The 27,641-nt window shown below is 46.1% G+C and overlaps 1 protein-coding gene across 1 annotated transcript; it reads right to left on the reverse strand.

Moving 5' to 3' along the window:
• Nucleotides 1-23,612: 23,612 nt before the first annotated feature.
• On the reverse strand, nt 23,613-24,524 carry LOC123134359 (RING-H2 finger protein ATL8). The gene has a single exon (XM_044553628.1). It carries the CDS (start codon nt 24,409-24,411, stop codon nt 23,902-23,904), a length of 510 nt encoding a protein of 169 aa, XP_044409563.1. The 5' UTR covers nt 24,412-24,524; the 3' UTR covers nt 23,613-23,901.
• Between the last annotated feature and the right edge of the window lie 3,117 nt (nt 24,525-27,641).

A 27,641-nucleotide genomic window follows, 5' to 3' on the forward strand; every position in this document is an offset into this window, starting at 1 on the left:
TGGTGGCTGTTTTGAGGAAGATATAAGAGGTTTATGTGTGATAGAGCGTATCGTATCACGGGGTTTGGATGCACCGGTGAAGTTTGTACCAACTCTCAAGGTGATAAAGGGCAATGCACGGTACCGAGGAGGCTAGCAATGATGGAAGGGTAAGAGAGTGCGTATAATCCATGGACTCACATTAGTCATAAAGAACTCATATACTTATTGCAAAAGTTTTATTAGCCTCGAAGCAAAGTACTACTACGCATCCTCCTAGGGGGGAGGTTGGTAGGAGTTAACCATGGCGCGTCCCCAACCTCCACACATAAGGAAGGAAATCAAAAGAGCACCCCATGCAACAAATTTGTTACACAAATTTTACCATACGTGCATGCTACGGGACTTGCCAACTTCAACACAAGTATTCTTTAAATTCACAATTACCCAACTAGCATGACTCTAATATTACCACCCCTATATCTCAAAACAATTATCAAGCATCAAATTGATCATAGCATCCAATTCACTTCCTATGATAGTTTTTATTATACCCAACTTGGATGCCCATCATTCTAGGACCAATTTTATAACCATAGCAAATACCATGCTGTTCTAAAAGACTCTCAAAATAATATAAGTGAAGAATGAGAGATCAACAATTTCTACAAAATAAAACCACCGCCGTGCTCTAAAAGATATAAGTGAAGTACTAGAGCAAAATTATCTAGCTCAAAAGATATAAGTGAAGCACATAGAGTACTCTAATAAATTCCAAATCATGTGTGTCTCTCCCAAAAGGTGTGTATAGGAAGGATGATTGTGGTAAACTAAAAAGCAAAGACTCCTATCATACAAGACGCTACAAGCAAAACACATATCATGTGGTGAATAAAAATATAGCTCCAAGTAAAGTTACCGATAGACGTAGACGAAAGAGGGGATGCCTTCCGGGGCATCCCCAAGGTTAGGCTTTTCGTTGTCCTTGAATTATCTTGGGGTGCCATGGGCATCCCCAAGCTTAGGCTCTTGCCACTCCTTATTCCATAGTCCATCAAATCTTTATCCAAAACTTGAAAACTTCACAACACAAAACTCAACAGGAAATCTCAAAAGCCCCGTTAGTGCAAGAAAGAAAAACCACCACTTAAGGTACTGTAATGAACTCATTCTTTATTTATATTGGTGTTAAACCTACTGTATTCCTACTTCTCTATGGTTCATACCCCCAGATACTTTCCATAGATTCATCAAAATAAGCAAACAACCCACAAAAAACAGAATAGTGTGTAGCAATCTGTAACTTTCGAATACTTATGGAACTCTAAAAATCCTACGAAAATAGGAAGTCCTGGGCAATTTGTTCTTTAAGCTCGTTGCTAAAGAAATTATTATGCTCAAATTGTAAAGTCATAAAGCTTCTAACGTTTAATTCAATCTCTTCCAACCTTTTAAGATGAAGATCAGTGTTCTTAGGCAAAGCCATAAGGGCAAACAAGCACACGAGAGGCAAGCGAAAAGGAGAGGCGAACGGAAAAGAGAGGGCGAAGAAAATGGCAAGGGTGAAGTGGGGGAGAGGAAAACGAGAGGCAAATGGCAAATAATGTAATGCGAGGGAGATGAGTTTGTGATGGGTACTTGGTATGTCTTGAGTTGAGCGAAGACCTCCCCGGCAACGGCGCCAGAAATCCTTCTTGCTACCTCTTGAGCACTGCGTTGGTTTTCCCTTGAAGAGGAAAGGGCGATGCAGCAAAGTAGCGTAAGTATTTACCTCAGTTTTTGAGAACCAAGGTATCAATCGAGTAGGAGGCTCCTCAAAAGTCCCTCGTACCTACACAAACAAACAAGAACCTCGCAACCAACGCGAAAAGGGGTTGTCAATCCCTTCACGGTAACTTGCAAAAGTGAGATCTGATAGAGATAATAAGATAAGATAAATATTTTGGTATTTTTATGATATAGATTGGAAAGTAAAGATTGCAAAATAAAGATAGATTGGAAACTTATATGATAAAAGATAGACCCGGGGGCCATAGGTTTCACTAGTGGCTTCTCTCAAGATAGCATAAGTATTATGGTGGGTGAACAAATTATTGTCGAGCAATTGATAGAAAAGTGCATAGTTATGAGATTATCTCGGCATGATCATGTATATAGGCATCACGTCCGCGACAAGTAGACCGAAACGATTCTGCATCTACTACTATTACTCCACACATCGACCAACTCCTTCCTGCATCTAGAGTATTAAGTTCATAAGAACAGAGTAATGCATTAAGAAAGATGACATGATGTACAGGGATAAACTCAAGCAATATGATATAAACCCCATATTTTTATCCTCGATGGAAACAATACAATACGTGCCTTGCTGCCCCTGCTGTCACTAGGAAAGGACACCGCAAGATTGAACCCAAATCTAAGCACTTCTCCCATTGCAAGAAAGATCAATCTAGTAGGCCAAACCAAACTGATAATTCGAAGAGACTTGCAAAGATAACCAATCATACATAAAAGAATTCAGAGGAGATTCAAATATTTATCATAGATAAACTTGATCATAAACCCACAATTCATCGGATCTTGACAAACACACCACAAAAAGAGTTACATCAAATAGATCTCCAAGAAGATCGAGGAGAACTTTGTATTGAGATTCAAAGAGAGAGAAGAAGCCATCTAGCTAATAACTATGGACCCGAAGGTCTGTGGTAAACTACTCACAACTCATCGGAGAGGCTATGGTGTTGATGTAGAAGCCCTCCGTGGTTGATTCCCCCTCCGACGGAGCGCCGACAAAGGCTCCAAGATGGGATCTCGCGGATACAGAAGGTTGCGGTGGTGAAATAATTTTTCGTGGTGCTCCTGGATGTTCTCGGGGCACGTGGATATATATAGGAGGAAGAAGTAGGTCGGTGGAGCCACAAGGGGCCCACGAGGGTGGGGGGCGCGCCCACCCCCCTAGGCGCGCCGGTCACCCTCGTGGCTGCCTCGTTTACTGCTTGACGTCCACTCCAAGTCTCCTAGATTGCGTTTGTTCCAAAATGATCGCTCCTGAAGGTTTCATTCCGTTTGGACTCCGTTTGATATTCCTTTTCTTCGAACTGAAATAGGCAAAAAAACAACAATTTGGGCTGGGCCTATGGTTAGTAGGTTAGTCCCAAAAATGATGTAAAAGTGTAGAGTAAAGCCCATAAACATCCAAAAACGGGTAATATAATAGCATGAAACAATCAAAAAATATAGATACGTTGGAGACGTATCAGCAAGCTAAGCGACCTCACAAGCCTCACAAGGTTGTGGAGGAGAGACACTTGGCACCATTAGAACTCATACATTCTGATCTTTGTGAGATGAATGGTGTGTTGAATAAAGGCGGAAAGAAATACTTCATGGCGTAGATGATTCCACAAGATATTGCTATGTGTATATGTTAAATACTAAAGACGAGGCTCTACACTACTTTAAAATCTATAAGGCAGAAGTTGAGAATCAACTTGAAAAAAAATTAAACGAGTCCAATCAGATCATGGTGGAGAGTACTTCTTGAGTGAGTTTGATTCTTTTTGTGCGAAACACGATATTATTAAAGAGAGGACGCCTCCCTATTCACCCCAGTCAAACGGGGTTGCCGAGCGAAAAAACCATACTCTAACTGATTTGGTTAACGCCATGTTAGATACATCAGGTTTATCCAAGGCATGATGGGGGGAGGCTATATTGAGGGCATGGTATGTCCTAAATAAAGTTCCGATAAAGGATAATGAGATCACTCCCTATGAGAAATGGGCGAAGAGAAGGACAACACTCTCGTACTTGCATACCTGGGGCTGTTTGGCGAAAGTCAATACGTCGATCCCCAAAAAGCATAAGCTTGGACCCAAGACTGTGGAGTACGTTAATTTGGGCTACGCTAAGAACAGCGTTGGCTATAGATTTCTAGTAGTGAAATCTGAGGTACCTGACCAGAAGGTCGGTACAATTATGGAGTCTAAGGATGCTACATTCTTCGAGGATATTTTTCCTATGAGAGATATGCAAAGCACCTCTAGACAAGAATCTGAGGAGACTCCTGAGCCTGCCATTCATATGGAGTATTATGAACGAACAAATGATGAAAATCCTGAGGATGATGATAAGGAAACCCTTGGTAGGGCTGAGAGACAAAGGACTGCAAAGACCTTTGGTGATGACTTCTTCGTGTAGCTCGTGGATGATACTGCCACTTCTATTTCAGAAATGTATGCCTCTCCAGAAGCTGACTACTGGAAGGATGCGGTCCATAGCAAGATGGATTCCATCCTGGCTAACGGGACATGGTAGATCACTAACTGTCCCTATGGTTGCAAACCATTGGGATGTAAGTGGGTGTTCAAGAAGAAGCTTAGGCTCGATGGTATGATTGGAAAGTACAAGGCTAGGCTTGTGGCCAAGGGCTATGACCAGAAAGAAGAGGAAGTTTCTTTGATACTTATTCACCTGTGGCTAGACTGACCACCATTCGAGTATTACTCTCATTGGCGGCCTCGCACGGTCTTCTCGTCCACCAGATGGATGTTAAGACAATTTTTCTGAATGGAGAGCTAAACGAGGAAATCTACATGCAACAGCCAGATGGCTTTGTGATAGATGGTCAGGAAAGAAAGGTGTGTAGGTTGCTGAAATTTTTATATGGCCTGAAGCAAGCAACTAAGCAATGGCATGATAATTTTAATACAACTCTGACATCCGTTTGCTTTGTTGTTAATGAAGCTGACAAATGTGTATACTATCGCCATGGTGGGGGCGAAGGAGTTATACTTTGCTTGTATGTTGATGACATACTGAGCGGAACAAACCTCAAAGTCATTGAGGAGGTCAAGTCGTTTCTATCTCAGAACTTTGAGATGAAGGACCTTGGTGTGGCTGATGTTATCTTGAACATCAAGCTACTGAGGGATAATGAGGGTGGGATCACACTTCTGTAATCCCATTATGTTGAGAAGGTCTTGAGTCATTTTGGATATTCGGACTGCACACCATCTCAAACACCATATGATCCTAGCATGTTGATTCAAAAGTTCGAAGGCACGGCTAAAGATCAACTGAGATACTCTCAAATTATTGGTTCACTGATGTACCTAGGGAGTGCAACAAGGCCTGACATCGTGTTTGATGTGAGCAAACTGAGCCGGGTTGTTTCCAAACCGGGTGATGTACATTGGCATGCTGTTGAAAGAGTTATGTGCTATCCGGAAGGTACTATGAACTATGGGCTTCACTATACCAGATACCCGTTGATACTTGAAGGGTATAGTGATGCAAATTGGATCTCTGATGCTGATGAGATGACGGCCACAACTGAGTATATGTTTACTCTTGGAGGTGGCGTTGTTTCCTGGAAGTCTTGCAGGCAAACAATCTTAATGAGATCGACAATGGAAGCAAAATTAACAACATTAGACACATCTAGTGTCGAAGTAGGATGGTTTCGAGATCTTTTGATGGACTTGCCATTGGTTGATAAACCGGTTCCGGCTATCCTTATGAACTGTGACAATGAGACTGTCAGGACCAAGGTGAAGAGTTCAAAGGACAACATGAAGTCCAACAAACACATAAGAATGAGATTAAAAGCTGTCAGAAAATTAAGAAACTCTGGAGTGATAGCATTGGAGTATGTCCATACGGCTAAGAATCTGGCAGATCCCTTTACAAAAGGGCTATCACGTGTTGTGATAGATAGTGCATCGAGGGAGATGGGCATGAGACCCACATGAGTTGCCATGGTGGTAACCCAACCTATGTGATCGGAGATCCGTGAAGTAGGACCTGGGAAAATAAGCCAGTGTTGAACTGAGGAGAGTAACTACACTAACCCACTCCGTTGGAGATGCAATACTCTCGATACTGTATGGTAGGATGACTACTATCTTAATGTGTTCCAAAGCTTATGTAAGCAAGATGCTATCCTATAGAGTGATCCTTGGAGGAACACACCTATGTGAACCCGACTCCCGGTCACAGTCTATGAGATTGGGGTGATCTCTATTAAGCTCATGAATAGGCCAGGAGTGTGACTTATATGCTCCATCCGAGGGGTGAGCCTTCGGCAACCTAGTACTAGTAAGACATGTGGTGAAGCTCCTTTATGCCAAACTGACAATTCAAGGCTTAGTCCATCGTTCAGTTGTGAAGGAGTGTAGCTACTTGCACTAGGTGAAGTTCAACCTTAGCAGGTCTTCACTGAAACACTGGTATATCAAAACAGTAATTGGAACAGAGGACACAATGGGGCCTTGAGATCTGGTGGGGGGTTGTTGGAATATAGGGTGGGCTTTAGGCCCATCCAACGATTTCAGAAAAATTTCTAAGGGCCCATGTGGGTTTATTGGCACTAGGTGTAGTGGGAAGTTTAGTTCCACCCCGGAAGTTGGAGAGGAGTTGGACCTCCTTATAAGGGTCTGTCTTCTACATGCTATTGGAGTTTGAGAAGAGAAGAGGCCCTCGCGCACTCCTTCTCCGCCGCCCGCGTCGTCGCGACGCGACACCGCGGGTTGCAGGAATGAGCTGAGCCGAGTTCACATCTACGCCTTATTTTTGCGAGTCACTTCTGACAGCTGGGCCACGATCTGAGACGTCGGATCATGGGCTGTCACGGACTCAGACGTGTGTCGAGGCCACATCTCTCCACGCGGTTGCGCCTATATAAGTGTGCGGTGTCTCCTAACTCTAGCCGCCACGCACAAATCACATCTGCTCCACGCGCACTGCCATCGTCGTTCCTTTCCTACTGCTGCCGCCGGTGACTCCATCTCGTCCGCCGCGTACACGGTCGACAGGAGAGCAGGTCTCTGAAACCCTGCCCTTCCGGTTCTTGTACGGGAAAGGGGCGAATAGGTTTTTCGGAAGCGACCACGCGACTTCTCGCCTCCGATCCGCTACTTCCTTTACGTCTGCATCGCTTTCATCATCACCATGTCTCAGTCCGTCGCCGACCGTCTCGCCGCCGAGAAGCTCGAGGCCGATAAGAAGGCTGCCGAGGACGCCGCTGCTGCCGCCACTGCTGCGGCGGCTTCTGTATGACCTATTGGATGGCATAACGCATTTATCTCTGTCCTGCATTATGTGTAGATCTGTCTACTTGCGTAGTACGTGCTTGCTTAGATCAGTATCAGTATGTCGTTAATTCTGTCAATGACATGCTAGTCATCTATTTATGAATTAAATTAGTCAAAAAATTGCCTACTGGAAAAAAATCGCCTCTCCCCTAGGGTTCTCTCCTAGGGTCCACCTTGTCCTCTGGCGCCGCCGCCGGAGTCTACGAATCTTTACCACCATTTTTGTCAACCTTCTATGGTGATCGTTCATGCCTAGTGCGCGCTCGTGTTCGCTGCTAGCTGCATGGAGGACGCTGCTATTTTCGATGGAAGGGGAGGCTCGAAGGAAGTGCGGACGAGGGATAAACAGATCGAAGAGATCCATGGTGTAGGGGGGACGGGAACAGGGCAGTCTAGTACGCGAGTGGAGGAAGCTGAGAGAGAGGAGAAGATTGATGGGGTGACGCGGGAGGAGGAAGATGGGGGTGGCTGGGATCATTACGGCCAGATCCAGCTTTAGAAGATGCCTTCGAGGGGCTAAACCTTCATGGCGAGGAGGATGAAGACTTGGACCTATTAGGAGAGCTAGATGAACTGATCAAGGAGGTCTGTTGGTTGGCCCTTTTTAGGGTTCATACGATGCGCCCGTTCAGCCATGCAGTAGTGCTGAACTTCATGAGGAACGCTTGATCATGTGCACAAGGGGTCACTTTCAATATCAAGGGGGCGAACCTCTTCTTGGCGCAGTGCCACTGTTTGGGTGATTGGAAGAGGGTCATGGAGGGGGGTCCGTGGCAATTTCGTAGAGATCCAGTCGTGTTAGTGGAGTATAATGGCTATACCAACATTACTGAATATGCATTGGATATGTTCCCTTTGTGGGCAAGAATCAAGGGGCTGCCTGATGAGTTGACTAGGAAGAAAGAGCTCGCGGAGAAATTTGCGAAGAAGGTGGGAGAACCACCGTTTACCGTGGTTGTCAATGAAGGAAAGACTAACCCCTCAAGCTATCTTCGCGTGAGGGTTTTTGTGAATGTTCAGAAGCCCCTCGTGAGATTCATGCCTATCACCTTGAAGGAAAGAAAGAAATGCCCTGTTAGTTATGAGAAGCTCCCAGATTTTTGTTTCTTCTATGGGTGTATGGGACATGTTGTTGAAGAATGTGGCGACGGAATTCATGATCCTAGCTCGTGTGAGTGGGGGGGCTAGCTTGCATTATACTTTCATGAATCCTACGACGTGGAGATTTTGGACAAGAACGAGCGCTACATTGATGCCTTGGTCCGAGTCCACCAAGATGCAGAACAATGGAGAATTACGTGTGTATATGGAGAGCCTCGAGTTGAGAATAGGCACCTTATGTGGACAAAAATTGAGAATCTAAAGAATGTGAATAATCTGCCATGGTTATTGCTTGGAGACTTTAACGAGGCCCTCTAGGACTTTGCGCATATGTCGTCCACTCCACAGGCGGAATCTCAAACGGTGATCTTTCGTGACACCCTGGAAATTTGTGGGCTAATAGATTCGGGTTTTGTTGGCTTTCCGTTCACTTACGACAACAAACGCAGTGGAGGGAGTAATGTAAAAGTGTGACTGGACAGAGCAGTCACGACCAACTCGTGGAGGAATTTATTTGCACACACATCGGTCTTGCATATCCCCTCACCATGTTCTGATCATGTGGCTGTTTTGGTGAAGGGATCGGTCGACTAGGGACCAACAAGGCCTAAATGTCGGCGTTATGAGCTGTTCTGGGAGAGAGATGCAACGCTACCGGACGTGATAAAAGAGGCTTGGGAGGCTGTAGGTATTGTGCAAAACCTAGGCCATCTGCGTGATGCCCTCACAAAGACTATGGTGACCCTAGGTTCTTGGAGTAAAAAATTTGGTAATGTGACCAGGGAGCTTGCCAAGTCACGAACCCAGTTAGAAGAATTGATGCATATGAATGCAGATCAGCAGGATATTCGTTTGGTCATGGATAAAATGAATGAATTACTTTATCAAGAAGAGATGATGTGGTTACAGAGATCTCGAGTCACGTGGCTAAAGAGGGCAATAGAAATACAAGCTTTTTTTCAAAATAAGGCTGTTTGGAGAGCACGGAAAAATAAAATTCGTGAGCTGAAGGATAGCATTGGAGTGGTGCATTTTGATTTTGCTACGACGGGAAAGCTAGCGAACGAGTACTTTCATGATATTTTCTCAGCGGACCCCTCGCTTGATGCTTCCCCTGTAATTGATCTTCTTGATGCTATGGTGTCGGATGAAGACAATATCAAGTTATGTGCACCTTTCACAGATAAAGAAATTGCGGATGCTTTATTCCAGATTGGTCCCCTAAAAGCACCGGGGCCAGATGGATATCCAGCAAGGTTTTTTCAGCGAAACTGGAGCATACTAAAGGATGGTGTCCTTGCTACGATGAAGGATTTCTTCATGATGGGTATTATGCCCGAGGGGGTAAATTCCACGTGTATTGTTCTTATTCCAAAAATCTCTAACCCCACAAAAATGTCTGATTACAGGCCCATTAGTCTCTGTAATGTGATATATAAAGTTATTTTCAAGTGCCTTGTTAATAGGTTGAGACCCCTTCTGGATGACTTAATTTCTCCGGAGTAAAGTGCCTTCATTCCAGGGAGGATGATCACTGGTAATGCATTGGTGACTTTGGAGTGCCTTCACTATATCAAGCAGGAGAAGGATCCTACAAAGAGCTTATGTGCTTATAAGCTTGACCTGTCAAAGGCATATGATAGGGTGGATTGGGGCTTCTTGAAGCGAGTGATGCAAAAGTTGTGTTTCTCTCAGCGGTGGATTGATTGGATAATGACGTGTGTCACATCGGTGAGATATTCTGTCAAATTAAACGGAACCCTCTTGGATTCATTTGCACCGACGCGTGGTCTTCGGCAGGGTGATCCCCTTTCACCTTTTTTATTCTTGTTTGTGGCGGATGGCTTGTCAGCTATTTTGAAAAGTAGAGTAAGTACGGGAGACATTACCCCAGTTAAGGTGTGCAGAAGAGCTCCGGGCATATCACACTTGCTTTTTGCTGATGATACTTTGCTATTCTTTGAGGCATCTAGAGCTCAAGCGGAGAATGTGAAGGCGGCATTGGACTTATATGGTGAGGCCACCGGTCAGAGTCTGAACTATAATAAGTGCTCAATATTTTTTGGTACTGCTTGCCCGCCATGGTACAGGAGCAGGTTAGGGAAGCTCTGAATGTTACGAGCTTGGTGTTCGAGGAGAAGTATCTTGGTCTTCCAACACCAGAGGGACGTATGTCAAAGGGACGCTTTCAGAACCTTCAGGCGAGTCTGACAAAGCGTTTAATTCAGTGGGGTGATGGTTTTCTAGCCCAGCCGGGTAGGGAAGCTCTTATCAAGTCGGTGGCCCAAGCGCTGCCGACGTATATTATGGGTGTTTTTAAACTTCCCTACTCAGTATGGGATGATCTTACGAGGATGGTGAGAAATTTCTATTGGGGATCCAAGAAAGGGAAAAGGAAAGTTCATTGGAGGGGTTGGGGTTACTTGTTACATCCCAAAGATAAAGGAGGTGTGGGATTCCGTGATTTCCGGATGTTCAACCGAGCTCTGTTGGCCCGTCAGGCTTGGCGACTTCTTTCCAAACCTGAAAGTTTGTGTGCTCCTGTGCTCAAGGCAAGATACTATCCGCAAGGTAACTTAGAGGATACGGTCTTTACTGGAAACGCGTCATCTACTTGGCAAGCTATAAGTCATGGACTTGACCTCTTAAAAAAAGGATTGATATGGAGGGTTGGCAATGGAAGAAGCATCAGGGTCTAGAGAGATAACTGGATTCCCCGACCTTTCTCTTATAAACCAATATCTCAACGGGGAACTTGCCGTATCCAGTTCGTATCAGACCTTCTGAATAATAATGGCTCATGGAACTATGCATTGCTAGCACAATATTTCTGTCCGGCTGATGTTGAAGAAATCTCAAAAATACGGGCTTCTCCAAGATTGGGCGATGATGTGATTGCTTGGGGTCCTGGTAAGCTTGGTGTCTTCACGGTTAAATCATCGTATATGCTGGCGTTTGAGGAGGCACATAGGGATACATCAGTTTCTTCTAGTACTTTGGCAAATGGAAGTAGACCTTGCTGGCAGTACATATGGAAGAGCGGGGTTCCGCCCACTGTGCGTAATTTTGCATGGCGACTAGCAACCAATGCGCTCCCAACGTGGAATAATAAGAATAGGATAGGCCTGGAGCCATCCAGCAGATGCCCTGTTTGTGGTGTGGAGGAAGAGGACAATTATCACCCCTTTTTGAGATGTCAATTTGGTCGCGATCTGTACCTGGCTATGGCCAAGGTGTGGAATCTGCCGGCAATTGAATCGATTAATCCTAATGGGAAAGAATGGCTTCTTCATGCTCTGGCTCCACTTGGTGAGTTTGATCGTATCATGATGTTGCTAATTTTCTGGAGATCCTGGTACGTCCGTAATGAATTAGTTCACTACAAACCAGCGCCGCCCATGCAAGTGTCAATCAGTTTTCTTCAGAGGTATAGAGAAGAGCTGTTGTGCATTAAGCTGAACCCACATGCAGATTCAGTAAAAGGAAAGTCGATCATTACGCTCGACCGGACCGCCAGACAACCTAGTGTTGCCGCGCCAGAGAAGGAATTAGCTTGGATTCCTCCAGTACTTAATTGGGTTAAACTAAATAGGGACGGCTCCTTTGTATCAAGTTCTAGTGCAGGTGGAGGGATGATTCCGCGACATAATATGGGCTCCATCATTTTTTCGGCTTGCAGGGCACTATGGTCTTGTAGAGATGCTTTGAAGGCGAAGCTGTGTGCGTGCATGGAAGCACTGTCTCTGGCGTTATGGCGATCTGATCTTCCTATAGCCATTGAGATGGACTCGAGCATGGCTGTGTCTTTGATCTCTTGTGGTGACATTGATTGCTCAGTTTATGCTTCCCTAGTGAATGAAATCAGACTTCTTTTAAGTCTTAGGCAGACTTGTATTACTCATGTTTCTAGATTACAAAATAAAGTGAGTGATAGACTAGCTAGCTTTGCTGGAGTTGAAGGTCGGACTATAACTTGGCTAGGGTCGGGTCCAGTAGAGATTTTGGAAGTAGCTCAAGGTGATTGTAAGGACATTGTGATTGAGTAATACAAGTTCTGTTGCCGCAAAAAAAGTACCTATTTATTCAGCAAACGGTGGCCAAACGGCTGTTCTCCACAGTCGCCACGCGGACCTCCCAAGCTCGAGAGGAGACCCAGGCCCGTGCGCTGTCGCTCTACCCCCACTCCACTCCCAGGGCGCTCGAGCTCACACGCCACACGCACGCTCACGCAAATGTCGCCACACGTTGACCCAGGCAGGCAGGCCGCAGGCGCAACGCGTTCGGAGCCTCGATTTGACTCTGAGCCCCGGGCGGCCTGGGCCCGCGAGGCACCGCAGCGACGGATCGACACACGACGACGACGCGCACCACCTGCTGTCCCTCCCCCCTCAATAATACACGAGCTCGCTCGCCCGCTCGCTCCATTTCCGTCCGGTCCCTCCCGGGCGGGCGATACGATTAACAAACCTGGGTGCGCGGGTCAAAATAGATCTGCCGCCTGCCCGATCGATCCAACCATCGAGTGGCTCAGGGCTCGACCGACCACTGATGAGCAAAGCGCACGCATGTCATGCTCCCACCCTCTCTCTCTAGGCGAAGCTTCCGCCCCGATCTTCCGGCGACGTCGGCTGCGTGCGCTATCGTCAGATCGCTTTTACCCGTCCGCGACGAAGCATCGGGGGATATTGACAACGTGCCCGAAGCTTCAAGAAGGGCCTCCTTCCTTCTTAAGGCCAACTCCACCGCGCGATCCCAAACGGACGTCCGGATTGTCCGGATTCTGTCCGTTTGGGTAGGGGTTTGGGGCCGTGTCCGGACGTGTCCTGGGATGCGGTGGCCGTGCGCGCAGCGCGCGGCCGCATCCATTTGCCCCATCCTGTCCGGGTTCACTAAAAAAACTAATTCAGCCATCGTTCCCGGTTCATCACGCCGGCCTACACATCCATCGCCGGCATCAGCCAGCGGCCGGCAACACAGCCAACCTCCAAAATGAATAGTTTTCCTCGCCGGCAACACAGCCAGCGGCCGGCAACACAGCCGGCCTCCAAAATGAATGTTTTCTCGGCGGCACACTGCCAGCGGCCCCGTCGGGCGGGCGGCACCCATGCCAGCCTCAAAAAGAACGGCCACGCCGATCGAATGACCTAGTTCAGGCCTTCGGCGTCGAGCATCTCCTTCTGCCTGGCCTCGAACCAGGGCCTCGTCTTGTCGCTCATCTTCGACAAGTCCACGCTCATGATCGCAAGGGCCACTTCCTTCGCTTTGGTGGCGGCATTGGTGGCCTCGATGTCGAGCTGCCTCTGCCTGGCCTTGACGTTGTCGCCCTCGATGTCCAGCTGCCTTTGCCGGGCGGCCTCCTCCATGTCGAGCTGCCTTTGCCGGGCCGCCTCCTCCATGTCGAGTTTCCTCCTCTTGGCCGCCTCCTCCATCTCAAGCTTCTGTCTTTGAAGGTCTAGGTATTGCTTCATTTGCTCGTCCTTGCTTTGCCGCTTCTTCTCGTCCCTCACATCCTTTTGGGACATCATGACATGCAAAGTCTCATGCAAGGCCATGGATGAGGCGTCACGTATGTCGTCCACCTTGGAGTTGGTCTTGCCCCTCGGCCTCTTCAACGCCTCGCCATCCCCACCTCCGGCGAACTTGGCCGTCTTCAGTCCTCTCTTCCTTTGTAGTTCACGGTATTGGTCCTTGAACTTAGGGCACATGTTGATGAGCGTCCAACAATGCGTAAGAGTGAATGGCTTGTCATTGTGCCGGGCCTTGAATGCCTACACCACATGATCAACAACAACAAGTGAACATGCAAACATATACGCGGCCAAAGTCTCATGTCCGTAGCAAGGAAAGGGCTAGAAAGAGGAGATCATACCATGTCCCCAACGCCGAGACCACTCACGGGCCGTGCTTCAACGCTCTCAAATGCGGCGCAATACTTGTTGCACTCTTGTTGGATGAACAACCATCTTTTTTGAATCGAACCGATGCCACGGTTGCTTGTAATTTGGAAGGGCTCAAACATCTTCCTTTCATGGAATGTTTTGTGGACTCTCGTCCAAAAAACAATGCCCTTTTGTTGCGCGTCGGTCCTCGGATCTTGGCTAATCTCTATCCAAGCTTGGCAAATCAACTTGTCCTCATCTTGTGTATATGAACCCGTGCGAATGCTCTTCCTCTTCTTTTGTGCCTCCGCTCTTTGGGTGAGCTCGTCGATGAACAATGGCGCACCACTAATATTAACGTCATTGCTTTCTTCTTCTTTTTCATCACCTTCGACATAGATGTCATCGTCTTCATGCCACGAGTCACCATGGTCGTAGTCAGCACGGTCGTGCCCACCTTCATCGGGGACGTACTCGGCGCGGCCATCCTGACTTTGGGTCTCATCGGGGTCGTAGGCACGACCATGCCCACCGTCGAAGATCACGTCCTTCATGTAGCGGTTGTAGAAGGGGTCGTCGACCGCTGGCGTTGGGGTTGGCATTCCATCAAACAAGACACGGGGGGCCGGCATGGTGCCCGTGAACGGTGCCCGTGCCTGCTTTCTTAGCATCTCGACGGACGGCCGCCCGCCGCTGCTGGACCCGGGCGTGACGTTGAGGTCGATGACGGCCGCGGGGCGCGGTGTGGACGGCGCGAACAAGCCCACCTCCGGCGACCCCGAGAAACGGGTCTGTCCGTTGTGCCTTGGCGGAGGGAAGCCGGGCAACATGGGCGTGGTGCGCGACGTCGGCGACTGGCAGTGCGTAGGCCGCGCAACCGACGAGCCGGTGCTCGCCGGGGCGACGGCCGCTGCAGGGAACCCGGCAGGACGGCCCATGCCAAGCATGAGGATGACGTGATCTTTGTTGATGAGGTCCTCCTTCTCGTCGGCAGCGGCCTTGCGCCGCGCGGCCTCCAGCTCGTCGCGCATGGCGGCTCTCTTGGCCGCGGCGGCATTGAGCTTGACGACCGCTCTCCGTTCCCTCCTCTTCGCCGATTCCGCGTCCAACTTGGCGATCTCCTCCAGCGTGCACTTCGACCGCGGTTTCCTTGGCGCCTTCTTCTTCACCTTTGCGGGCGGGTTGACGGCCAGGTCGCCGAGACTCGGCGGGGCGTCGGCCATGGACGGAGGAGAGAGGGGGCGGCGGGAGGGAGGCGGGACGGTTTGGGGCAAATGTCGCCAAATGGGCGTGGGGGGGTTTTGGTTTCTCACACCGACAGGCGGGCCAGGGGAGGACAAGCGCGCGCGTCCCGCCCGCCCGCGCGCTGTCCGTTTCACCCCAAAACCAGCGCAAGGGCCGGGGATGGGTCGAAAGTGGACACAAAGCGGACACAAAGTCCGTTTGCGCCCGCACGCTGGGCCGTCTCTTTTGTCCTTTTTATCCCAAATGGACGGGGCGGACAGGATAGGGTCGCGCGATGGAGTTGGCCTAATGCCACCTGATACCGACAGGACGTATTTCATGGTTTTTCTCAACGTATCAGGGCTGGAACGGACGGCAGTTTGGCAATGCCAGGTGCATGCAGCGTGCAAAAGGTGGTGAGACTATGCGACGACCTCAGGGAATTCTGTTACTACGTACTATAGTATTAGTATTGGCACAAATAAAGAAAGCGAGAGCTTGAATGCCCGATTTCCCTGAGATTGGGATTGGGCTCCAGCCTGCACAGCCTACCCAAACCCACTAACTACGTCGTCCACTGCGATTTATGGGCACAAAAGCGCCATGGAGGAACACACACACTCATGGATGGGTATTACACTAGTATTATCCCTTGCGCCATGCTAGATTGCTGATTTGACCAAGTGGCGCAGAGTGGCGCTACCATACTGGTTGACCCAAATAATAATGGTATCTAGTGTTCATGTGGCCCTTTTGCTCGCTCGCTCGATGGACAAAATGCGCTCTTTCTGCTTTGCTACGAAACTGCCGGAGCATGTGCGCATTTGATTTGATGACATCCAGGAACTGCACTACTAGGTTTCGTAGTGCATCTGTTCCGGTCATCGGCCCGTTTCAACCAGTCAGGGAGAGGCTCACGGCGCAGGTGACTCCCTTTGCAGCGGAGAGGCAAGGGCCAGATGTATATTTTGGTCACGAGTCGCATTCTTTGCGTGACTTTCTTTACTTGCGATGCGGTACTAAGTTTGCTGAGGACCCGGGCCTATTTAGGCAAGGAGTGTGTTTGCCATTTCAAAAGGACAAAAGAAGAAGAAAAAGAGGAGTGTGTTTGCCCATGTACCTTTCCTTTTCTGTTGTGTAGTATCTTTTAGCTTTAGCTGTTATAGGAGAGCGGGCTTCATTGATGGAATGGAAAGTATGATGCTAAGATATGTGTTTATAAGGGAGGCACAAAATATATTTTTTACGATCTTGTTTTTCAGTAACCTTCATTCTGACCCGCTGTAAGCATATTCATGTCCTAGCAAAAAAGAAAATTAAGCATATTCCTAAAGACTCATAGGAGAGATTATTATTATCATCGTCTTGAGATTTTTCATTATAGGAGGAAGCTCCTATAATTATCACCCATGAAAAACATGCCAAGGAGTGATCAAATGGCAGGGGCACGACTCCATGGTTCTCAACTAATCCCTCCGATACATATTACTTATCGCAACTTTAGTACAACTGCGACAAGTAATATGGATTGGAGGGGGTAAGAATTCTTTTTTAATCCAATGGAGGCCTGGGCCATCCAGTTTTACAGGAGATACATACTCTCACACTATAGGAATTTGTCTTTTCTGAATTAGACATTTTTGCTGAATTGCATGATACTTTGGAGCATGTTTCTTATCCTACATTACTTGGAGGTGATTTCAACCTTGTTAGGGAGGAAAGGGGCAAAAGTAATGGTAATGTTAATCCCCATTATGCCTTTTCTTTTTAATGATTGGGTCTATAGGTGGGGCCTCCTTGAGATTTCTATCTCTAATAGGAGTTTCACTTGGTGCACTAACCAAAATTATCACATGTTTTTGGTATTGATAGTGTTCACTTATGTGGACCGGGATATCCATTTTCATCTTTCTTCACTTACTGCATTACCAGTGATCATGCCCCTCTTGTGTTAGACACTCGAGCCAGGAGGGTCACTGCTCCCAGGTTATTTAAATTTAAGAAATAGTGGCTTTACCATCTTGATTTTGCTGGCATTGTTCATGATGTGTGGAATACACCTTCTAATGTTCTTCTACCATTGTTAATAGGCAATTTAAAACCAGGTTACTTAGAAAGAAGGTAAAAGGGTGGAGTATTAATGTTGAGTCAGTCTCTAAAAAGAAGAATAAATATCTCCTTATGGAGTTTGATATTTTTTATGTGTTATATTTTTGCAAAAGCTCTCTTGTGCGATGATGATAAAACTAGGATGAAAGACATCAAGAAAGAATTAGACGATATTAAAAAAAAAAGAGTCTTGTAAGGAGTTAGAAATAATTCTTATTTCCAGTCTCTAGCAAATCATAGGCACAAGAAAAACATTAACATCCCTTGTGGGAGAAAATGGTTATGTCTTTGCACTCCTGAAATGTTGGATGTTGCTACTTTCTTTTACAAACATTTATTAGGTTTTGAGGCCAGACGTGATATTCATTTGGAACCCTATTTTTGGAATCCTCATGAACTTGTCATTGATGAAAAGAATCTTCTTTTGCAAAAACTTTATTTGAAGAGGATATTTAAAATAATATTATGATCACTTATGCCCATGGTGCACCTGGTCCTGATGGCCTCTCCTTTCTCTTTTAACAGACATTTTGGGATCTCGTTAAATTGGATTTTATGGCTGAAATTGCGTTTACTAAGTGAATACATAGGTTTCAGTCCCCGTGGAAATTACATGTGGGGATCATAGACAGCCCCCCCAAATAGATTATGACTCAAGAACTGTGCAATAACGACAAGAAACAAAGCTTTTTGTATTCCATATCTTGAGTTATAGGGATCTCACACTATTAAGAGGGGATCAACGCAGTTCTACAAAAGGATCATCACAAAACACATTCCACTCCAATCCTACCATATAGTCCAAAGCCATAAAACCTAACATGTCCCATCCCTCAATACCCAAACATAACAGTCTGGCCAGACCATCTAGTTTGCTACAAGGACTGTCTAAACCCACATGAACTAGTAGCCAATTCTTCTAATCTGGACAAAGAGCCAGAAACTTTATCAGGGATCTCCTTTGTCCAGGGTATTTGCTTGCTACCACAAAACATCGGTAGCTTTAGATTGTTGTCGGACATTTTCCTGGATGGTTATAGAGCTCTCTTCCGTCTAGGTACCGGCTAGACTATCAGAGCTGTAAGATGTACTGTTTGGCCAACTTTCTTCTGTTCTTCTCTAATTTACCCTACTGTATGTGCCTTTTCATCAGTGGCCAAACTGTTTGAGTTCCTGGATGGATAGTATGCCTCGTGCATTTTTTGCCTCAAGCGGCTAGTTCCTTAGGGACTATAAATACCCCCCCCCCCACACACACCACCACCACTTTGTGGAGGGGTTGACCAACACAATAAAAGGCTCCATCTCCTTTATCCTACACCATATCTTAGATCCCAGAGAGATTTATGAGAGTTCTTTAACGAGATTTCACCCATTGATAGACCCACTCATCCTCTGTATTTTGACCAAAGTAATTTGTGATTTGAGCATGAGTTTTCCCACTTGTGATATTCGAAGGTTGAAGACTCCTACCTAGGAGTCTTTTGTGAGGAATCAACTTAGACTACTAGGTGGTAGGAGTCTTTTGTGAGGAATCAACTTGTGATTCACCCGTGTGAAGTTTGTGAAGCTTTGGAGGTTGCCTCAAGGTCTACCACTAGTGGATGAGAATCGCATTGAGTGTGTTATCTCAAGGAGAATAGCATGAGCCTTCGTGGTAACACGCATCCCTCCAATGCCGATTAGCTTCCCTCCAAGGAATGAACACCTAGATACATCCTCATCTTCATGTCGTCAATTATCCCTAACCCTAGATCCCTACTTGTGGTTTACTTTGATCACTTGACCTTGCACTCATTGACTTGTTGATTCCATTAATATTGCTCTTGTTATCTCACCCTAGCAATTGTTTAGGCTCTCCTTTACATTCCACACTTGCCTAAGCTTGCTAATAATAAAATAAAATTTGTAGTACCTATTCACCCCCCCTCCAGGTCTATCTTGATCCTTTCAATGACCCGTATTAAAGATTTTGAGGAAGGCAATCTAGGCATTTATAAGCTTAATTTTGAAATCATTACATTGATCCCAAAAGAACCTGATGCTAAAGAGATGAAGAAATTTCGTCTTATTAGTCTTAGTAACTGTGTTGTAAAGACTTTTACTAAAGCTAGGACTATTAGGGCTTCCCTTATCTGTGACAAATTGATCTTTTTGAAACAAACTGCTTTTATTAAAGGGAGATTTATTTAGTAGTATTGTAATAGCACACAAACCTATTCATGAGATTCACATATCTGTGTCTAGTGGTCTAGTTTTGAAATTGGAATATGAGAAGGCATATGAAAGAGTGAGTTGTGATTTCCTTATGGAAAATGCTCACTTCTAGAGATTTTTGCAATGAAGGGATTAAGTGGATTTGCAACACCCACTTTGAAGGTTCCTTTTGTGTCAAACTTATTGATACAAATGGGCCATATTTCATTGGAGGAAAAGGCTTGAAACAGAGTGATCCTTTTCTCCCTTGCTATTTAATTTGGTTGTAGGTGTCTTATCTAAGATGCTTATAAGGCTTTGAACCACATTTTATTGCTGGTTTGCTCCCTAATATTATACATGGTGGCATTGTTAGTCTTCAATGCACTGGTAACACAGTTTTGTTCTTAGATACTTCTACTGGCCGTGCTAGGAATATTAAATGGATTTTATCATGATTTGAGAAACTTTCTTGTTTGATGATTATTTTTCACAAAAGTGATCTTCACACTATAATGTGGATAAGGATTTGTCTAACTATTTTTTGTTGCATGATAGGTGATTTCCCTTTCAAATATTTTAGGGCACCTTTGTATTTTAAAAATCTACGAAGATAGGATGTCCAACCAATAGTAGAAATCTTTCTTGCAGGGCAAGTTGGCTCTTTTGAGCACTTGTATTGATAGTATCCCTGCATATCCTATGTCTATGATCAAGTTCCCCAAATGGGCCATTAATTCCATTACTTCCAAATATCACATTTCTTTGTGGGTAATAAAAGCAACGAACAAATGTCATTTGGCTAATTGGGGGCTTGTTTCCAGGAAGAAAGTTTTTGGTGGTTTAGGTGTCCCTGATCTTCTAGATTTTAACTTGGCTCTTCTTGCTTCATGGGATAAGAGATACTTTGATAGTCGTCCCCTTGATTGGGAACATTGTTCTATTTTAAATATAACATTGCTTGTCCAAACTTGCTTTGGGCTAACCCACGTTTGGTCCTCCTTTTTGGAAAGGTATCACTTAGGCTTCAATATGTCTCCAACGTATCTATAATTTTTTGATTGTTCTGTGCTATTATATTATCAATCTTGGATGTTTATATGCATTTATATGCTATTTTATATCATTTTTGGGACTAACCTATTAATCTAGTGCCCAATGCAGCTTCTATTTTTTGCTTGTTTTTGGCTTTTCAAAAAAATTCAATATCAAACGAAGTTCGAACGAAAAAAAATCTTTGTATTATTTTTTTCTGGACCAGAGGGGCCCTAGAAGCTTTAGGAGGAGACCAGACGAGATAAGAGAGAGCCACAAGCTCGAGGGGAGCGCCGTAGGGGGGTAGGCGCGCCCCATGAGCTTGTGGGGCCCATGCAGACCCGTTTGACCTAATTCCAGACCTATAAATTCTCAATTATTCCCAAACCAACAGAAAGCCACCCAAAACATTTTTTCCACCGCCGCAAAATTCTGTTCTTTTGCCATCCCATCTGGAGGCCTTTTCCGGTACTCTGCCGGAGGGAAAATCGATCATGGAGGGCTTCTACATCATCCTTGCTGCCTTCCAATGATGCGTGAGTAGCTCACCACAGTCCTACAGGTCTATAGACACTAGCTAGATGGCTACTTTTCTGTCTCTTTGATCTTCAATACAATGTTCTCCTCGGTGTTCTTGGAGTTATATCCGATGTAATCTTCTTTTGCGACATGTTTGTTGGGATCAGATCAATTGTGGGTTTATGATCTGAATATTTATGAGAAGTAATTGAGTCTTTTTTGAACTTTATTATGCATGATTTTTAGAGCTTTGTATTTCTCTCCGATCTATCCATTTGGTTTGGCCAACTAGATTGATTTATCTTCAGTGGGAGAGGTGCTTTGTAATGGGTTCAATCTTGCGATGCTCTATATCCCAGTGACAGAAAGGGACAAGCCACGTATTTGTATTGTTGCCATTAAGGGTAAAACGATGCGGTTTATTCATATTAGTTGAGTTTACTTTATCTACACCATGTCATCTTGCTTAAGGCATTACTCTATTTTTTATGAACTTAATATCATAGATGCATGCTAGATAGCAGTCGATTGGTGGAATAATAGTAGTAGATGCAGGTAGGAGTTGGTCTACTTGTCTTGGACGTGATGCCTATATACATGATCATTGCCTTGAATATCGTCATAACTATGCACTTTTGTATTAATTGTCCAATAGTAATTTATTCACCCACAGTTTGTTATGTGTTCAAGAAAGAAGCCTCTGGTTAAAACTATGGCCCCCGAGTCTACTTTAATCATATAAAAAATTCAAAATACCCTGCTGCAATTTTATTTCTTTTATTTTGTTTTGTAATTGATCTATCTACCACTACGAGATTTGATCCTTGTAATTAACGAATTCAAGGGGATTGACAACCCTCTTGCCCATGTTGGGTGCAAGTATTTTCTTTCATGTGTGCAGGTGGTGTTCACGAGGCTTTGCGTGATTCTCCTATTGGTTCGATAAACCGTGGTTCTCACTGAGAGAAATACTTATCTCTATTGTACTGTATCTTCCCTCCTCTTTGGGAAAAATCCCAACGCAGCTCATAAGTAGCAGGCTTTTGTGGCATCCAAGCCCTTTTATCTTCGCGAGTCTGTAATGGTCAGAGCATTGCCTTCTGGAACAATGTTTGGACTGTAAATTGTTCCTTAAAAACTAGATTCTATGTTTTTTTTTCATTTTTCAACAACAAAATTTCTTAATTGCCCAGGTGTGGGATGGTTCCTGATGCTTACTTTTAGAAGATGTGTTGATGATAGACTTTTCCTTTCCGGGGCGGAATTAGTCTCTGTTATGGAAGACGTTAGGCGATCTTCTGACAGTGGCACTCCTGTGTGGATGCTTGAGACTTCTGACATCTATTCCGTTAAAAATCTTTTTACAACCTGATTAACTTTGGTGGGATTGGGTATAGCCTTGGGGATTCCATGAGGAAAATTGATGGCCCTTAGAAATCCATGTGTTATTATGGTTGATTATTAATAACAAGGCCCTCACCAGGATAATCTAGCTAAAGATTGTGTCGAGGAAGATTTAACTTGTGTTTTTTGCGATGAGCTGGAAAGTACTCAACATATGTTCTTTGATTGTATAGCGGCATCTCATACTTGGCATCTAATTGCTAGTTCTCTTAACATTCCATATCCTGATTCATTTGATGATTTATGTTGTCATTGGAAACATAAGAAATCGGCAGTGGTGATTAATATTGTTACCTTGTGGAGCTTATGGAATGTATGAAATGAGTTCGCCTTTCAAGGCCATGTTGGGATCCAAACAACATTCTGGACAAGCTGAGCACATGTCTTTATCAATGAAAAATTATATCGATGGTGCTCAGTCTACCCTTCTCGTGCGATGTCTTCTGCTTCTCGATCATCATCGGGAGGAGTCGTTCAGGATCTCTTGGACCTAACCCTGCCATTGGATGTCACGGATGATCAACATAAGTAGATTGTTCGCCTCAACACCAACTAGTTTGCGTAAAATCTGCTAGGATGTGATAGTGTTGATACTTTTGTTTGCTATCTAGGTTGCATTCATACCTTGTGGATGATGTGTTATGTGTGACTGTTGCTATGTTGGCACTTTGCGTTTGTAATTTGTATGTTGCAGTACTCTAGTTGTAGCCGAGCGTTGTGAAACGGTTTGAATGTTTATTGCACCACCTTTTGATAAAAGTTGAGGCTTGGGGAAACCCCTTTCTTTTAAAAGAAATATCTTTTTTTTCTTAAACAAAATTACATTTAAACTTGAAACTTTACCTGTCGATAACACACGAGTACTGCGCTATGCATAAATTGTTTCAGATTTTCTTGGTGCAAAATAAATATATAAAAAGATAGGGTTACAAATAAGATTTATCATTTAAGATATTTCCAAGCGCGTCCACAAGTTTCGCCAGAGTTATACTCACGGGCAGTTTTCAGTATAGATGTCTTTAGCAAATTCTTATGCCATTTCCTAGTTCCAAATTCACATTCCCAGTTCAAGCAAGTGCATGTTTTTATAGCAACTTCCACATATGTACAAATAGGTTACAATCACAAATCCCCCCATCAACTATGTATGTACACACGCCTTCATGCTCAATGGTTCCCATTTCCAGAGTAGCCACACCTAAAAAGAATCAACACCCAGCAGGCCCCCAAGCCAAGAGAAAGGTAAATAAGAAGCTAACCGATGAGCTTATGCACCGGCTAATTTCCCTCGACACACTTTTCCCTTGGCCTTTTGTCCAGAGTGCGCACGCCACTAATGCCGAGCTACAGCGACGTCAGCGGCACAGCGGCACGGCCTTGAGGAGCGCGTCGAGGCCGCCGGGCCGCGCGCCGCAGCGTCCGCTCCGCTCGCCGCGCGGCAGCTCGGCGACGAGCACCCGCCGGCACGACGGGCACGAGGAGTGCGAGCGCAGCCAGGCGTCGACGCAGGCCGTGTGGAACGCGTGGCTGCACTGCGGCAGCACCCGCATGTCCTGGCCGTCCTCGAACTCGGCGAGGCAGATGGCGCACTCGTCCGACTCCGACGCCTCGCCGCCGTCGGCGACGTACCTGACGGTGGGCAGGGCGCGCAGCACCTCCTTCTTGACGCCCCTGTTGGCGCCGGGCGGGGCGTCTGCGGCCCTGGCCCAGCGGCGCGAGCACGCGCACCGCGCCACGAGGCCGAGGCCGAGGACGCAGACCAGCGCGCAGAGCAGGCCGGCGAGGATGAGGACCAGGTCCGAGTTGAGCGAGTCCTGCTGCGCGCCGGCGGCGACCGCCTCCTCGAGGAGCCTTCTTGCCGCCATGTCTGGGCACCGGGAGAGTTCACGAGCTTCGCCGCTGGCTTGTGGCTTGCGCGCGGAGGAGTAGCTGGCTGGCTAGTCGTCGTCGTAGCTCGGGGGAGGAAGCGTGGAAGAAGTGTGTGATGGGAGGCGCTGGGTCGCTGGCTTATATAGAGATCGTGGGGGGAGGCGATCGTCGGCTTTTGGTCTTGAGGAAAATGCGAAGAATGAGCACGGGCGGGTCGTAGGCCTAGTAGGTCAGTGGAGTGGTTCGTTTGGAAGTTGGAACTTGAAAGTGGATCCTCCTTTGCCCTTTGGGTTCCAATACTTCGTCACTCAGTGTTGCCACACGGCTTAATATGGTCACCGTAGTGCTCTCTTTCAGCACATGTCTTAACAAGAGTCACTCATCTAAGTGTGACTTGTTTTTTTAATCTTTCTACTAGGTCAACATGAGCAAGGCCGCCAGGAAACTAGGATGTTAGGGTCGTAGAGAAACAAGGTGTATATGTGTGGTAAAAGTAATCCATGTAGAGGAAATTAGACATGGTATCATACATTTAAACAAAATATAGAGTTTTTCTTTTGAAATTGTAAGTAATCCATGTACAGAAATTAAAATATATCCCACTAAAAGCTCAAAAAAAAATGTCCATTTTTGAAAAAAAAAGGAGGACATCCATCGGCCTCTGCATCACCCAACCAAGCCGTCCATATGCCACTCAAGATTCCGAGTTTCAATTATGTCATGCACCACTTCTACGGTCAATTGACGGACGTATTAGTCGTCGTAATAGTCGTACTTTATACTAGAGAAAACAATGTTAAAACCTTGACTTATCCGAGCAACGAAACCCATCTTGTAGCAACGGGGTTAGGGAGGGGACAGGTGGCCTTGTTTGGGGCCGCACGAGCAGCACTCCGGTGTGGTACACAGACTTTCGGTTGGTGTTTGCTACCTGTCACTCAGCTACTGCCCGCCTCCACGTTCCCCTGCGTACTATTGACTTTTGGCGTTAGGTCGCTGGGTGGTCACGTTTCTAGCACATACCTTCACCTCCGTTCTTTTCACGCTCTCGTATCCATGTGCGTACGATACGATACGATGTGCACAGGTCGAAATGAAACTGAAAGAGGTATGCGCAGGACATGGTAACAAGTGTCAGCATCCTGTGGGACGACACGAGACAGTTGCCGCAAGTGGCGCCCATGAACCAAAGATGGCGCTGAGACTTCTGCTGCTGCGGAGAAGGAATTTTTGCTTCAGACAGCCGGAGACGCCCCGAGACCGTCTTTTCAGGGGGCGCCCGGCGGAGCTGCCTCTTTCAGTTTTGGAGCTAGCCCGTAGTGGCGAACCGACGCACCCACTCGGTTCGGCACATGGCTGCAGTGCCTTTTCCGCGGCACTTATCACATGGTCGAGCCAGCCGCCCGGGCGCAACCAACGGATCGCATGGCTCGGGTGCACCACTCGGCCTCGGCGCGACGTGTAGGGCTCACGGGTCGGACACGGCGAAAGCGATGCACTTTGAGCAGCGGATGTTTGGCTTTCGGGACTGAAGCCGCGCGCACGTTCTGTAGCCTTTTGTTGGTGCACTTGTGCTTGCATTTCGAAGCGAGAGCAACAGTGTAGGTACCGCGCCTTTGTTTCTGTTGCGGCACCGAAAATATCTTGGCCGCAAGGATGCATATCTGCATGGGAAAGAGAAGACCAGCGAATATTGCACATTCATGAACACATGCCTTGCGAAAATGTACATCCTCTTGAAATTTTCAAAAGCGCCGTTTGAAAAGGGTACATGCATGTTCATAGGATTTCAAAAAAAAATTGCTCCTTGTGGAAAAGCGTGCCATGCGACTTCAAATTCAATGTTGTTTGCAAGGTACAAAATCGACTGCCTTGTTGTATTCCACAAAGGCACAGATGGAATAATAATATTAACAGTTGAACATTTGTATGTCCGTACAGTATGACATTGCTAATGGATTTTTATTTTATTTTAAAAACTGCTTGCATGTTTCCAAATAGTATTTCCAATATTCAAAACAATGCATGGTGACAAGATAAATCGCCATAAACACATGATTCATCTGCAACGCTAAGAGCAACTCTAGCAGACCCCACATCCCGCCAGCCCGCAAAACTCGTTTGCAAGTCGCGCAAAACCATTTTTGCGGGCCGGCGCGGGCTGGCACAGATGCAGAACCCCCAAACGGATCCGTAAAAAAAAATATTCGCGGAATATGCTTTTTTACCGGTCGGCTTCTGCGGGTTCTGCTCGGGCACCACCGCGAAGACCCGCAAACATAAAAACTACAATTCTCGCATTTGATATAGGTTTGGCAAATAAGTTCAAATTCAAACCACATAAACAGTTTACGCGCAAATAAAAGCGAAGTTCTTAATGCAAAAGAGGGCATGCAAAAGGTTTGCGCCCATGTCCGGCATCATCTTGGGGGTCGGTCTTCACTCCGCGCCATGGAATCCACCTCCACCGAATTGAAGTTCATCGGAACCACCGAATCCACCTCCCTCGCTTGTTGCAACTCCCGCACCGAAATCATCCACATTGCCACCATATGGAGCAGAGAAAACATCACCGGAACTTGAACACGGACCGGCCGAAGCTACCATTTTTCTCTTCAAGATCTCTCTCCTTGCCGTATCATGCCATGTTTTGGTGAGGTCGTCCATGTCATTGCGGTTCATTGACATGATCTTGTTCTCTTCGGCGAGCAAAAATGACATCGATTTGTTCTCGGAGGCGCGTGCTTTTCTCTCCTCAATGGCAGCTTTGCGGAGCCCCTCTTCCTTGAGCATTTGCCACTTTTCTTGCTTCTCTTTTGCCTTCTTCTCGGCCAACTCTTTCTTGATCTCCAATGACTTCAACAACATCAACTCGTTTGATTGCACCATGGCATCAATCTTCTCCCTCAAGCTCGATGCTTCTTGCTCTCTCTTGATCTTCTCTCTCGTCTTCTTGTCGCCATCGGGCTTGTGCTCATTTCTTGGGCCATCATCATCTTCGTCTGCATCCATGTTTGCAAGTGAGCCTCTCTTTGGTGGGGATTCTCTATCGATCAACTTCCACTTATCGCACTTTTGGAGTAACTCCCAACAATGCTCTAACTTGAAGAATCTGCCTTCCGAAGCTTCCATGGCCTTGTATCTATGTTGAGCAATCTTGTCCTACAAAATGTGAACAAAGTGATGCAATTATTTCCCATGATATATTATGATGATGCACAACATG

This window comes from Triticum aestivum, chromosome 6B, assembly GCF_018294505.1.
Source record: "Triticum aestivum cultivar Chinese Spring chromosome 6B, IWGSC CS RefSeq v2.1, whole genome shotgun sequence".
In the NCBI taxonomy this organism is placed as follows: Eukaryota; Viridiplantae; Streptophyta; class Magnoliopsida; order Poales; family Poaceae; genus Triticum; species Triticum aestivum.

Bases quoted from the DNA above. Each gene is read 5' to 3' on its own strand.
- LOC123134359 (XM_044553628.1), bottom strand. From the start codon at position 24,411: ATGGCGGCAAGAAGGCTCCTCGAGGAGGCGGTCGCCGCCGGCGCGCAG.